The sequence below is a fragment of the Plecotus auritus genome (genome assembly GCF_963455305.1).
Source record: "Plecotus auritus genome assembly, chromosome: 1".
Lineage (NCBI taxonomy): Eukaryota > Metazoa > Chordata > Mammalia > Chiroptera > Vespertilionidae > Plecotus > Plecotus auritus.
The window spans coordinates 224,466,453-224,482,146 of NC_137770.1; the positions used below are offsets into that span (position 1 = coordinate 224,466,453).

The window sequence follows — 15,694 nt, forward strand, 5'->3', positions numbered from 1 at the left end:
TTTGAGTAATGGTCAGAAGATGTCCAGATTTCAACATTATTAAACATCGAACAGTAAAATATGTGGGAAGAAGCCCTCCAATGTTAACTCCCAGTACATCTGGTGGAACAACCTGGGATAAAGGCCACTGGGCTTGTCGTCTTGGTTTACGCAGAGAACTGCTATCCTGACACGGGAAATAGGAAAGGTCCCCAATAGCGCCCACGTGTTTAGGCAGCACGCTTATCTTCCTCTGAAATGTCTGGGGAGATTGACAATGACTCCAAATATGAGAATCCTTCCTTTCACCTCAGGCTTAATTAAAAGGGTCAAAAGAAACTCCTGTGGAACAGAAGAAGTGGTTAGGACAGCGATTTTTACCCGGTGTGCCGCAGGAATTTTTAAAACATGCAATACCTGACTATTTAGTCAGGGGCACTGACCTCTTTTCCCTTAGATTGTCAAATAGAAAAATGACAACAACCAACACAACAATGGCCGTCCTGTGTGAATGAATCAAAATTATATATTATTTTTTGTCAGATCAGCAAAACATATGTTTTTTGGTGTGCTGCAGAACTTTAGTAATTAGCTTGTGTGTGCCATGAGATGACAAATGTTGACAATCTCTGGGCTAGGATGATCAAGGCCAGCAATGATTCTGCTGTCAAGGAAGTGACATGTGCCTACACAGTTCCTCTCTGACCACCCCTTGTAAGGACACGTGGATTCTGAGAGCGCACATGGGAGGCCCCACACGGTGACGAGGTGAAGCCAGGGCAGCCGTGAGCAGCTTTCTGCATATTGAAGGCACAAGGACCTCATCGTCCTGAGGTAGGGGGAGGGTCACTGTGTTGGGAATTATGTTCAAAACACACATCCTACCTCCAGAAAACTGCTCTCAGCTGCCATACATTTGATTACAATTGTAGGCTGATCTCCTTTTGAAAGTCCCCAAGTCTCTGGCACCCCTAAATTATGCTGCTGTGCCTTGCTACCTCTGCAAAGAATCAGATTCCCAAGGAGTGGAGGCTCTAATGGACACATAGCTGCAAAAATAAATATACAACTCAACTTCTAATGAATATGAAACACCACAAAGAAATAAATATCTCAGACTCTACAACTGCAGGTCGCATTTGAGCAATCCCTCGTAGAGTCTTAAAAATGCTGATTTTCCCATACAACATTCATCTATAATAACTTTGATCAATACTTAAGGACTAAGCAAAAAATGTATGAAAATATTTTTTTTTAAAAAAAGAAACTTCATTAAACACCAAGAATAGTGATCAAATTCAAGATGTCAATTTAAATGAATCGCTTTTGATCTTTCCTAATGGTCATCTTGGCCTTCCATACCGAGCACGGACCAGGGCCACCTGCACACCTGCCGACGCTGCTGAGGGAGCAGTCACACCGACCCTCTGTGGGAGAGCGACGGACCCCCATCTTTGCCAGAGGAATCATCTCGAGCCCTCGGGCTTCTGCAGTTCCACAGTATGAAGAATGCTCTTTACAAACACAGTAATACTGAAAAAAGAACATAAAAGTGCATTTATTCATGTCCATGCCGTCTAAATCTACTGATTACAGTCATCAGGACCCATTGGAACCTAAACAACAAAAACTTGGGGACACTCATCCCCCTGATCCGCAAGTTTCAGTTCAGAAGACTCTGCGAGCTGGCGAGCCCGTTTCCTCCCTGAGAAGCATGCTCCGCGCTTCACTCTCTCCCTCCAGCATCTTCTGTCTCTCTCGGTTAAGGCCTGGACAGTGTCGGATGGTGTCCCACGTCTCCTCGGGCCATGCCCTGGTGAGATGCTGTCAGTCGCCCATGGGCTATGGCTGCACAAGGTCAGGCTGGGATGCCCTCAGCTCTGCGGTCCGCTGCTGGAGCTCCTCCACCGTCCGCAGCAGCGCTGACCTCTCCAGCTCCAAGGCCAGGGCAGCCTGCTTCAGCTTGCTTTCGTTGGCCATGAGCTTCTCGACGGTGGCTTCCAGGCTCTGGATCCTACCATTTGCCACCTGGAGAGTGAAAGGAAACATGAGCCTGTCATTGCCCAGTGACAACACAGGGGATCCACAGTACTCTCCCCTGTCCAGCCTTTGGGGAGCTGGGGAGCCACATTTTGGCAGAGAGGACTCCACTGGGTACTATCAGTTCTTCTGGTCACACAGGAAGACTACATCTCCCAGGCTCCCTTGCAGATAGTCTGGGCCACCAGAGCGCCTCCCCTGCTATGGCTGCTTTGGGAGCTGTACATTGAGGTGGTGGCTTCACAATGCAGGGGGAGCCCGAGCTCTGAGCCACACACTACAAGGATGGCAGCTCAGATATGGCCACGGCATCTTCCTGGAGAAGAGGTGGCGCTTCGGGGACAAAGACCTCTGTGCTCCACCACTAAGATTTGGAGCTTTACTTATTGCTGCAGCACAGCCTGGCCTATTTAGACGACATCATCTACACTGAGTGGCCAGATTATGATGATCTCTGAACGCATAATAATCTGGCCACTCAGTGTGTGTGTGTATATATATACACACACACACACACACATACATATATATAAATACACACACACACACACACACACACACACACACACACTAGAGGCCCGGTGCATGAATTCGTGCATGGGCGGGGTCTGACCAGCCTGGCCAAGGGAAGGGGGCAGGGGCAGTTGGCCAGCCTGCCTGCTGGTCGAATTCCTGGTCGAGGGGACAATTTGCATGTTAGCCTTTTATTATACAGGCTATACACTGAGTGGCCAGATTATTATGCGTTCAGAGATCATAATAATCTGGCCACTCAGTGTATTTACAAATACAAACTGATTTCAAACTGACAGTCAAAAGGGATTCCACATAAAGGCCCAAGCAGCAGTAGCTCACTAATCTGAAGTTCTTTCTAGTTTCCGTATAGTGACAAGATATCACTATGTCAAGGAGCATGGGCATTCACCCTGGAACATTCACCGGTCACCACCTCCGCGAGCTAAGCAGTCTCCTCATGTCCACCAGGCCTACGTCCTCAGTGGCCAGCACGACATTAATGTCAGCTTGAACTTCCAGGTGCTTCTCTCTTGCATGCACTCGGGCAGGCTTCCAGGCAACCAGTGAGCTGGCTCTAGCGAAGCTGAGGGCTTCCTGAGAAAACCACCGACCCCCCTGCTGTCCCGAGGCCTCTCTGGCCTAGGCCTCGGCTCCCAGCTGTGCTCTGTAGTGCTCTTGTCACCGGGTGGTTAATCCAGCCCAGGCGCTACAGGTTCCCATTTATTTCGGGGGGTGGGGAGAATGGTACTATTTCTTTTTCTCATTTTCAAACAGGAGAAACAGTGTTTTGAACAAGATAACACTGTGCTGGACAGACAACTCATGACTCAAAGTCTAGCTTGGGCTATGCTACTGGGACACTCAAAATAGAAGGAAAAGGACTGGGATCCTAAGTCTGTCGGCCCACCAGGTCGGGGTGCTCATGCCTGGTGCGTTCCTCCAAGCAGGACTCTGATCCGCACAGTCCTACCCTCGGCCGAGACCTGGGTCGGGCCCCACCGCGTGTCCTGGAAGGATCGCTTGTTCAGAAGCCCCACAACACACCAGGGGCACCCACAGCTCAGCAGGGAGCTTTCTGCAGGGCCACTTACTGCCGCAGGAGCGTCAGGTCTCCCCAGTGAGACCGCAGTTCTCCCCTGAGAAAGCAGGTCTCATCCTGCACGGGGGCTGCCCCTCACTGCGCCTGGCTCCTGGCTCCTGGCTCCTGGCGCTCAAGGACTTGCGGTTGATTATGATGAAAAACGCCCAGCTGTTATTATTTGGCACCACCCGTCTATGGGATTGCCTCATGGATGCTACTGAACAAAACAGGGTAACAGTTTGGTCTCCCGCTGCTAGACAGCATTGTTAAGTGTTACCAGGAGAATAAGTGGGGCGTTGAGATGTCTAATAACTACATAGGCAGAACAAAGCTAGAACATGGGTCAATTTTGATACTTTGGCCAAAATAAAAAATAAGAAAAAAGATTCATGTTGAAAAATTAACCATTGTATTGAACGCCTAGCCTTGGACTCTAAAAACTGCTTAAAAAAAAAAAAAGACGGAGGTGAGCGTCTCACAGAACTTATAGTCCGGTTGAAGGACAATAACCCCCTGTGAGTCCTCTAGGGTCATGGGAACAGGACATACAAGCACCTACAAACCAACAACATAGTCCGTACCCCAACTCTTTGAGAGCAACAGTGTCTTACGGACCTTGGTGGCCCCTGGCGCCCCCCAGCAGGACTCGGTCAGTACTGGTGGGCTGGCATAAGCTGCGGTCCTGAATGACACCCCCAGAAACACAGAGCCTCTGGGTCAAGAGAAAGAACATTGCAAGGAGCACGCCTGTCGTTACCATTACCGCCGACGCCTCTCTTGAGGGATGCGGATTTCGGAGCAGCTTTTCACAACACCCTCTCTTCACAAAAAGGGACAGTACCACAGAAGCAACACAAACTTACTGTCCACCCTAAATCCCCCACACGCACAAAACCCACCCAGACGTCAGCCCAATAAAATGAGCCTTCTGCCTATCTTAACAAGCCAAGCGCTGCAAACGCGAGTCTGAGCTTTGCGAGAAATTTGTGTCTGTTCTATTTCAGGGGCGCACTGTTTGTTCGGAGGGCATTTGAAATGCCCACCTACACTGCAGACCCTTACAGGCCAGATAAGGCTCTGTATCCCCTTGGACCTTCCCCACACATGACGGCCGAGGCGTCCTGGGGAGATTGCACACAGACACACTTTGAGTTAGGACAGCTCAATCACGGGGGAGAAAAGCAGCTACGCTTCCGAATGTGACGGGCAGGTAGGACTGGGTGGAGAAAGCATTTTTCTTTGTTCTTCTAGGAGTATATATATCTCCTTGGGTCTCTGGGGACAGATCCCTGTGGAGGGAAATGCACTTCAGACCCGGCTGATTTACTAGGCTCTCCGATGCTGGCCTTCCTCATATCACTGCCAAGCCTGTGTCTGCAGAGGGACAATGTCCTATGGAGAGAAATAGAGGCTCAGGCCGGGAAGGAAAGCTAATTCTCAGGTCAGCCCAAGAGCGCATAAACACATACTTGGGGGTAGGGTGAAGAGGAGAATGTATTTTTTTTCTGTGGAAACGCCAAAAAAAAATTTTTGTAAACACTCCACAAACAATCCCTTTACTCTGACAGCATTACCACCCACTTCTGATGTTAAAGAAGTAGACCATGTGGCTCCTTTATTCCATCTGATTGGAAAGGGAGCTGTCTGCTAAGCCATTAGGTATTCTTCTTGTCCTTGTCACACAAACAAGGGAGTCAGGACAGAGCCGGTCAGCGGTCTGTCCCGGTGAAAGCGTGGGTGGGGACGTGGGGAGACCAGGTCTCTGGGCTGCCCTCTGCCCTTGCTTCCTGTCACCCTCTGTGCACACAATCAGTGTTTGCCTTTCTACAGTGTCCTCATCCACACGCATCCATGTTAAAATGGAAGCTTCCAGAGTGGACAATTGTGTCCTTCATTAATCAAGTCTTGGTATTTGCACCAAGGACACATGTATCATGATCCTATGCCCTGGTTTACTTTTTTAATTTTATTTTTTTAATATGTTTTTATTGATTTGTAGAGAGAGCGGAAGGGAGAAGGAGAAGGGAGAGATAGAAACATCAATGAGAAAGAAACATTGATGGGCGCCCCCTACTGGGGATCGAGCCCGCAACCTGGGCATGTGCCCTGACCGGGAATCGAACCAACGACCTTTTGGTGTATGGGCCGATGCTCAACCACGGCCCAAACACTGAGCCATACCGGTCACGCCTGGTTGATTTTGCAAGGTGTCGCCTTCCTCCTTTAACATCCCTCTGTGGACCTGGCTGATTTTGCTCATAAAAGCTCAAGCCTTTGCTTCTCTTGTCATTATTCAAAGCACAACTATTGGCATTCAGCTAGGAGCTCCATGGAGTCCGGATCGCAAGTTCATCTCTGGGCCTGTTTCCTGCTAACAGCAGAAACAGCCCCTCAGAAAGCTGTCTGACCTCAGCAAAGGATCGCCTGTCTGCTGCCTAGGAGAAAGGCCCAGGAATCCTGGGATACCTTTGATCCCAACTCTAAGCGGACCTGGGCAGAAGGGTCCTGCGGTCGTGGGAAAGCCCAGCCTGCTGAGTTAATGAATTACGGGGGTGCAGGAAGCTGCTTCCTGAATATGCTCTACCTGCAGTTGTTCCAGGAGGTCAAGGTTCTGTTTGCGTAAGCTGCTGTTGGTTTTCTCCAATTTGTCCATTCTTTGGTTGTCGCTGAGAGGAGAGGAATCAATAAGTTCTTCCTGAAGCACGTGGTACTCCACTTCATACGCTTGTAACTGTTTAGAAATGTCCATCTCAAACACCTGTTAAATGCAGAGAAGTAAGTCATCAGGCACCGAAAGTGAGAAAAACCACACAAGCACACAAACACACACACGCATGTGACCATGTCAACGAGACCCACTACACACCTACTCTGGGCCTGGTATATTAGTGATAATTAAAGGAAACTCTCTGCCCTGAGAAGGAATCATCTTACTTGGGAGGAAAGGATCGAAGAAGCATTTGGAAATAAGCCTAAGATAACAGTAAGTACGGTCTCTGATATTCATTTTCCAAAAGTCGACACCTTGTTTTTACAAAGGCACACAACATTTATTTTGAGCTCTGATTCCAGTACTTATTTTCTTCTTCTCTGAAAACTCTGTTAAGTTAGATGCATCAACTACGGGTCAAAGGGAGGAAACAAAACAAAAGCATCGCAGCCCGATCTGCCCAGTCACCAAGTCAAAGTTTAATTATAGTTCAGCTGGGTTTTCAGAGTTACAAGAACAGCTAAGTAATGGAGCTGTTTACTGAAAACCATTCTTTGCACACAAGACATGCAGAAATGAGCCAAAACCCAAATGTCACCCACATAGATGAGTGAATACGAAACAATGCCTGCGCTGCCTTCCTTCCCATAATAGTAACAGTGATGAAAAAACCACCCGTGTGAAAAACAACCCGAGTGCACGAGTGAGTGAGTGGTCTGTCTGTACTTTCTCTCGGGGACTGAGCTTGAAGGGGGCGGGGGCAGGGCTGAAAGGGGGTCAGAGGGCAGAGGCTGCCACCCCAGGCACCTCCTCTCTTTCCTGGTGTGAAAACACCATGGGGCTGAGCCTCTCGGCACCCAACACGGACCCTGAGGATCTGAGAATTCAGTCACCACATAAAGAAGCCACATGATCAGAATACACGGTTAGAGAATGGGACTAGGCTTTACAAGAGCAGAAACGGGCTTTGCAGCACATTTCCTGAAAAAGAAAGGCCAAGAGTTAAAATCAATGGAGAGCTCTCTATCAGCACTCACAGGGGTAGTAAGTTCTATCTTCCCTGAAATCAATTTTAAAAAAACCACGTTTACTAGCTCAGCATTCACAACAATCTCATTTTGTCTCCCTTAAGGTTAATTTCTCAGCTTCCTGGTTTTCAGTTTAATTCAGCGGATACTAGTTAGGCACAAAGTCTCTCTATGCTGAAAATCTCATCTTGTACTGGTGGCATGTGTGTGCGCTGTTGACTGTATTGACCCGATTCTCAGCCATCCCTCAGAGTGACCGAGAGGTCAGCAGAGATTATCATCTCTATTTTCAGTCAAGGAAACTGACTCAGAGGCTTTGAGTCAGTCTCAGGTCCCGGATCCACTGGCGACTCCCTGAATGACCTTGAGCAGGTCTCCTGACCTCTCCCAGGATCAGTTCGTGGCCTCCGGCATCACTGGGGGAGTTACAGGAGACAACTTAGGGACGTTCCCAGCACCTGCCTGGCAAGCCAAAAGGCGGGTGCTCACTCAGCTAAGGGATCTGCTTCCACACATTTGTTGTGAAACCCTCACGTTCAAGCTCGTGCTTCAGCAAAATGACAGAGGATGCCACAGCGTGGACCTTCTGAACAGCTCAAACAGTGAAAACCGCCAACAGTAAAACCGAGACTGCGTGGCACTGAGGTGTGACTATAAATGGGGTACAGTACAAATGCCACACACACACAGCTACCTTTCTTCTTCCACCAAGATTTATTTTTAAAGAAGCTCCTAACCTGGAAAACTTGGGAACAAAACGTCTCGCCTTTTATACAGATTGATGATCAGCTAAGGTCAATGGCCCTCAACTGTGCCTGAAGCTATAAACTCTCAGGCCTCCATTAATACCTAGGAACCTGCCTGGGTCATAATCGGGTCATAATCGTCTCTGCTTAATGGTACCATTATCTCCTGGGTCCCCAAACACTTAGGGCCCTCAGATTTTGCAATGATGCCCCAGAATTTATCCCAAACCATGGCAGCATGTGGTTGGTGGTAAAAAGAGCCCTGGTCTCCTCGGACAATGCATGTTCAAGTTGCTATATATTCTTCATGGCCATCGTTTTTATAAATGGCTTCATGGTACTCTACCACCTCGACATAACTCAACCATGCCAATCCATGCATCCAGTGTTGGCCGCCCAGTTACTTGAGTTTCTGTTGTTCTAAATGACAACTCTAAGCATCCTTGTCCATATGGCTTTCCCCGTATTTCAGATCATTTTCTAAGGATACATTCCAGGAAATGGGATTACTAAGGCAAAGGGGAAGAACATTTTACTGGTTTGTGAGACATATTGCCAAACTGCTTCCCAAATGGGAACGATCAACGTACAACACCATTAGCAACACACGAATGTGCCAGACACAGCGCACACACCCTTGGCACTGTGTACTGGCATTAAACATTTTCGTTTGGTTAATCCAGTCAGTAAAGCATTCTATATTATTTACATTTGAATCATGCACGAAGCTAAATATTTTCCCAGATGCTGTTTATTACACGGGCCTCCTCCTCAGAGAACTGTCTAAGTTCCTGGCTCATGTGCGAGTGGAGACGGAGTTTCTCTGCCGTCTGTGGACACGGCAAAATGAAGCTGTGAACCTGGTGTCTGCACAGCTAGCCCCGTACTTTCCACGTTCCCACCCCACACCTGCCCGCCTCTGTCGGTCTCAGTGGCTCACCCAAGGCGGAGAGAGGAGCCCTCGGCCCAGGTAGTGGCAGTAAGGGGGCGGCAGGGACTGTAGTGCATTTAACAACAGTAATACACCCCACTAATAGTTGGTCTGCTTTTTATTACCACCACATGCACACAGTCCTAAACAATGCCAGTGGTAAAATAAAGTATCCCTCCCACCCTACCACACCCTCTAGGTCTGGCACTGATGGGCCTTTTTAAAAAGTACTCACTTCCCACAGTGCAAGCTGCCCAAAGGCGGAAAAGGGGGCCTGGCCATGGACTCCGAGGAGCCCTTCTGAACAAAGGGGCCTTGTTAAGATTCTGGTTCCGGCCCCACATGCTCAGCTCGCACAGAGAACTGCCAGCTGTTTGCAGTGAAGTTGCCAGGAGCAGAGCTTTTCCATTGGTTCCCAGGGCGTGAATCCCCTGGGACCTCACTAAAATGCAGATTTGGACTCAGCAGGTCTCTGGTGAGGCCCCAGATTCTGCTTTTCTCGCCTGATACACTGACAGCTCCTACCTGATACACTGACAGGCTGGGGCCACACTTTAAATGGAGCCCAAAGGGTGCTGAAAATAGGCTCCTTGCCCTGTCTCCCCACCCCCACTCCACTCTGTTTTCCTTCCTTACACTGACCTCAGGTTGCAGAGGCCGACACACTCACTGTGACAGGAATGCAAACTGGACCTCCTCTTAGTTTCTGTTTATCCCCAGGGTTTCCCCTCTTCTTGGGTTGGGATTTTTAAGTCACACCAAGGACTCCAGAGAGCCTGCAGAGGCTCTGTCCTCCTGCCCGGGGCTCTCAGCTCTGGACCTGCCTCTCTGTGGCTGCTTCCAGCCCATCCGCACGGACTGGGCCAGTGTCCCTGAGCCCCGTCCTCGATTCTCTCTCTCTCTCTCTCTCTCTCTCTCTCTCTCTCTCTCTCTCTCTCTCTCTCTCATCCTGTACGCAGGCTGTGTCCCAGCCTCTGGAGCCAAGACCACCCATGGAGAGGGCATTTAGTGAAACGGAGCCATGGCTATCAGAGACGCCAGACCTGCCCATGCGTACAGGACAACTGTGTGCAATTAATGCACTTACCACATCCACCCTGATTCCTCTAAGGTCAAACCTGGGGTTCTGTGAGCCTGCAGAGGAAGCACGCTGCACCTCGGGCCTCACTTCTGAGTAGGACTCGAGACTAGAGCCCCCTCTGGAGGCCAGGACTCCTCAGATTCTAACCATCTCTCTCTCTCTCTCTCTCTCTCTCTCTCTCACACACACACACACACACACACACACACACACACACACACACACACTGAACTGCCAGGCATCTGGAACCTCTCTCTTTTCTCTCACTCCCATGCCTTTGCACATGCTGTGACCAGGGGTCAGCAAACGACAGCCTTCAGACCGAATCTGTCCCACCGCATGTTTCTGTAAATAAAGTTCACTGCAGCACCGTCACCTCATTCCTATACACACCGTCCGTGGCTGCTTTCGCGCTACAAAGGCAGAGCTGAGTGGCTGCAGCAGACCTTATGGCTGACAAAGCCCACAACCGCACTATCTGGCCCTCTACAAAACACGTGTGCTCACCCGTCTTGGCTCATTCTTTTTTTTTTTTTTTTTTACTTATTTATTGATTTGAGAGGGGTTGGGGGAGAGAGATCTGTTGTTCCACATATTTATGCATGCCTTGGCTGATTCTTCTATGTGCCCCGGCTAAGGATAGTACCCAGAACCTTGGTGAGGCAGGATGATGCCCTGACCAACTGAACTACCCGGCCACAGCTTTGGCGAATTCTCTGAGGCTCAGCTGAACTGTATGCCTTCAATTCTCAACCATGAGCACTCACACCCTCCACCAGACCGGCTCCCGTGAGCCTTGCACAAGCACCGCGGTAGCTCGCACCACACTTGTAATTACTGGGTTACACGCTTATTTTCTGCACCAGTTGGGCTTTGGTGTCAGAGAGACACGTTACATTTCCGGCTCTGCCACGTTACACGGGATGGGGGCGTGTTACTCTCTCCACATCCGGTCTCCCCAGCTTTAAAACAGGGATTATAGTCCACATTCCAAAGCTGTCAAGGAGTCAGTGGTCTAACAGATGCCAAGTTCAAAGCAGCCGCCTGAAGACGACCAGCCACACACATAAAACTGTTGTCTCCCGTGTTGTGCCCACGTCCATCCTCCGAACACATAAGGGGCACCCAATACAGTCATCTCAACAGGTGCCTTTTACAGAAAAAGGGGAGGAAAATGGGATTTTTCCTGGAGCTCAATATCCAGGAGGTAAACAATGTCAGCTGATGCTGCAGGCCTTAAGAGTCAGGAGCAAAGTCAAGGCACGCACTGGGCCAGACTTTGGGTTAAGTGACCAAGGCTCTGCATTTCCCTAGCAGCATAAAGTATAAGGGGAACGAAAACATATGCAACGAAAGCTCTGAGAAGGAATAAATACACATAAATGCCAGGAATTACAGTATCCAAAGGGTGGAGGATTTGGTATTAATATACAGGTAAAACACAGAGAAACTCTGTAGTGAAATGACACCCAGAGGCCCTGGGGGGTGTTGGGTGGCTGCTAGAGCCTGTGAGGCCAGAGGATCCGAGTGTGAGACCCTCCCTGTCTACTCCGCAGCAGGGTGACTGAGGGCCAGTCCATTATCCACTTTGAGGCCCAGGCTCCTCAGGGGTTAAAGCCACCTCTCCTCTCAGGAGTACAGTCATGATGAAATGAAATCATGTGTATTTATAGATCCACACGGGACCTGGGGGGAAAGCAGGGCCTCCACAAGCCAGAGTTAGAGGCGGAGCCTATCAATGAACTGGAGACGGGCGTGCAGAGTGGAGAGCTGCTCCCTCACACAGGCCTGTGAAACGTGCAGAGCTGCAAAGTGACGCCCGGCATGCCCCCCCCCCCCCCCCCAGGCCTTCTTGCTCCTTTCTCTGTGCCCAACACCTGAGCAGGGGCCGCCAAGGACATCACAACGCTGCGTCCGGGGGCACCGGACCGGAAGCGCTGCTCCTCTTGGACCAACAGCAGTCCTTAGAATAAGGACTCTTTAAAAACCTTTATTTCACTACTGCTCTATGTTTTCACTGTATTTGGAGCAGGTGAGGTAAGTTCTAGGCTTACGAGAGGCCTGAGGCTGACTCTGCAGTGCTCGACACAGACCTCTCTGCTCAGAGCTTCTCAGCCAACCCGCCTCGGGCACCTCCCAGGGCGACCCGCCCTCTGCTAAGCAGCTCAGCCCTTCCTAGTCAGCAATCACTATTGTTAGATTCTTCCTTAAGCAGAGTCCAAATCTGCTCCCTCCCCTAATCCAGACCCTGGAATAACTGATCCAGGTGTAATTCCTGGCTCCATTCACCCCTCACCCTTAACATTCTAGACAGCAATGGTTCTACTGCACCCAGAAGCCAGAGGTGCTGTGACCACAGGTGTGGAGGAGAATTCTATTAAAGTGCACGCGCGCGCACACACACACTGTGGAATAAACTTATATAAAATGTATACGCTCTATCACAACTTCATTATGAAAAGTTACTTTTATAAAATAATATTTTCAGCAGAAAAATGAAAACACTTATTTTACAAAAGCCTACAATGAATAGATGTATGAATTTCAGAAGAACAAATGACTAGGGGTGAAGTCTCTTAATTATAAGAAACTACTGATAATTTGTGGTGGTCACCACACCTGCCCATTGCCACGGTGTTGCCACATGGCATGTCAGCACTGGACTCACAACACACACACACTCGCACACATTTAGTCACCGGACACATATTTGCGATGTGACTCCTACACACCAGTCATCACACAATATGCTGCCCAGAGTACAAAGTGGTAGGAAATAGGTCCTGCTCAATAATAATAATAATAATAATAATAATAATAACAACAATAATAATAAAGCTTCTACATAACCAGGATTGCTTGAGCCTTTGGAAAGGTTAGGACTGAATCATACCTGATTGATGGTCTTTTCCATTTGCACCAAGCCCAGGTTGGGTAGTGTGTTTTTTATAAAGTCAACTATGGTCTCTAGGTTTTCATGCTGCAGAATCAAGGGCTTATGGCTCCCCAACAGACTTAAAGCCACTTTAAATATGACCTCTGATCCCTGAAGAAAGATCATATCTGGGAAAACACAGAAATGCAGAAAGTTAAACCAGACCAGTTTCTGGTGAAATACCACTCAGTTTCCTTTTCCACACATCGCAGGGCAGGGCAGAGGGAAACATGACCCCAAACTGCAAGTTTTACTTCCTTTTTAAGAGCCTGACATTTCAGATAGGGTTGTCAGGGCAATACTGCAAACAATAAAAGAAATATAGGTAAACATACTACTAAGATTTTGTCACAGGTTTAGATAAACATTTTTATTTGCTCCAAAAATATATTAAATTCAAACATACATTGAAAAATGGAAAATTTTTTATCAGTCTATTTTTTCCAGGAATGTTCTAGATTTTAAAGGAGTTACTAAAACATGTTTTTATGGGTAAAACAAAGGTTTTCAGACATCGAGCATCAGATATACAGCATTTAAATGTAGACATCTAACTATACAGTATAAGAGAGTAAGTAAAAAAATGCCTCTGTTTCCTCTATTTTGAAATAAGGAGTTGATTGAAAAGACCTCTAAAAACTCTAAATGTCTGCTCAATTCCAAAAGTGCATTATTAAATATAAGTATACTGAATTTTAGCTCAATAATGGAGTAAAGCTCAGCTCTAGCAACTGATTGTGGGTGACTAAATTCAGGCAAGTTACCTGACAACTGGAATAATCCTATATAATAAAGAGGTAATATGGCCGAAACTGGTTTGGCTCAGTGGATAGAGTGTCAGCCTGCGGACTGAAAGGTCCCAGGTTTGATTCCGGTCAAGGGCATGTACCTTGGTTGCGGGCACATCCCCAGTGGGAGGTGTGCAGGAGGCAGCTGATCGATGTTTCTCTCTCATCGATGTTTCTAACTCTCTATCCCTCTCCCTTCTTCTCTGTAAAAAATCAATAAAATATATTTTTTTAAAAAAAGAGGTAATATGAAAATTGACCCTCACGCTCTCATAAGATGGCTGCCTACGACCAGGCCAGTGGGGATGGGGGGTTGGGGGGGTTAGTGAGGGACGACCAAACGACTGAACAGCAGGCTACGTGGGGCGACCAGGCCAGTGGTGGGGGGGAGGGGGCAGTTGGGGCGACAAGGCTGGCGGGGGGAGGGGGGGCAGTTAGGGGCGACCAGGCCGGCAGAGGGGGGCAGTTGGGGGCGACCAGGCCTGCGGGGGCGGGGGCAGTTGGGGGTGACCAGGCAGGCAGGCAGGTGAGCGATTAGGAGCCAGTGGTCCAGGATTGTGAGAGGGATGTCCGACTGCCGGTTTAGGCCTGATCCCAGATTGGAGAGGTGCAGGCTGGGCTGAGGGGACCCTCCCCCCATGCACGAATTTCATGCACCAGGCCTCTAGTCCTATATAATAAAAGGGTAATATGCAAATCGACCGAACAGCAGAATGACCGCTCGCTATGATGCACACTGACCACCAGGGGGCAGACTCTCAATGCAGGAGCTGCCCCCTGGTGGTCAGTGTGCTCCCACAGGGGGAGCGCTGCTCAGTCAGAAGCCGGCTGGCGAGCGCAGTGACAGTGGCAGGAGCCTCTCCCGCCTCCGCAGCAGCGCTAAGGATGTCCAACTGCTTAAGCTGGCAGTCGGACATCCCCTGAGGGCTCCCGGACTGTGAGAGGGTGCAGGCTGGGCTGAGGGCCCCCCCCCCCCCACGCAACAGTGCATGAATGTCATGCACCGGGCCTCTAGTGTACATATAAGAAAAGATAAGTTTAAAGATGAGAGCATAAATCTGATTAGAGGCACCTGTCAATCTGTCTCTCCCTCTGACTACAGGGTAACGGAATGACCCAGAAGCTAGAAACTCCATCAAGTGCAGGAAGACAGAGCAGGTGGGGAAGAGCCCCAGCACTGCGCCTCTCTGGGTGGTTCCGTGGGATGACATGGAAAAGCCGTGAAGACACACAGAAGCGGCTGGATGCTGCCGTGCGCAAGGGAAAGGTGTCAGAGTGGTGTGTGGGCAGACCGAGGTGCCGACTGGCTGGTCAGCCTCAGAGGCGCGCTGTGACCTGCACGAGGCCTTAACCGCCTGAGCACACCTGGTGCCGGTTGGGCACGGCCCTAAGCGATACTGTGCTGAGGTCAGCCCGCCTCTCTCAGGGCCCAGGGCCACAGAGTCCACAAACTTCACAACTGCTCGTGATTCAGGGCAGCCCCCAGGGAACCGGAAGTTTCCACAGCTGCCTCCCACTTCGGTTTGCCTGCAGAGGCCTATCTCTGACTGTTGAGTCTTAGGGAAGTATCTGCATTCTAAGGCAGTGCCGTGGAAGAATCTTCCAGTGAAATGTCTGCTTCACAAAATACAGTGTTTACCGTGTAAAGCACCACTGCAGAAAATAGGGAGTTTTAAAATACCACCACAACCACAGTGTATTTTTAAACAGAAAAGACATTTCAAAAGAAAAAGAGTAAATTTGAAGATTCCGTGGTTTAGACACAAAGCCTTCCTTTCAGTATATGAACATTTAGAGCTGAACAAAAACTGATGGCATGTGTCAGACTATCTAGGACATTTTAGTCAGGGGTCCAGGGA

General features: G+C 49.1%; 1 protein-coding gene across 7 annotated transcripts in view; it reads right to left on the reverse strand.

Annotated features, from left to right (window-relative positions):
• Nucleotides 1-1,510: 1,510 nt before the first annotated feature.
• TBC1D1 (TBC1 domain family member 1) overlaps nucleotides 1,511-15,694 on the reverse strand; it is a 216,615-nt gene continuing 202,431 nt past the window's right edge. For all 7 annotated transcript variants that reach the window (XM_080645394.1, XM_080645395.1, XM_080645397.1 and 4 more), the window contains 3 exons: nucleotides 13,006-13,175; nucleotides 6,201-6,374; nucleotides 1,511-2,007 (listed from right to left, as the gene is read on the reverse strand). In XM_080645394.1, the coding sequence (XP_080501520.1) occupies nucleotides 1,822-2,007; nucleotides 6,201-6,374; nucleotides 13,006-13,175 (530 nt within the window). In that variant the 3' untranslated portion in view covers nucleotides 1,511-1,821. The remainder of the gene's footprint in view (nucleotides 2,008-6,200; nucleotides 6,375-13,005; nucleotides 13,176-15,694) is intronic.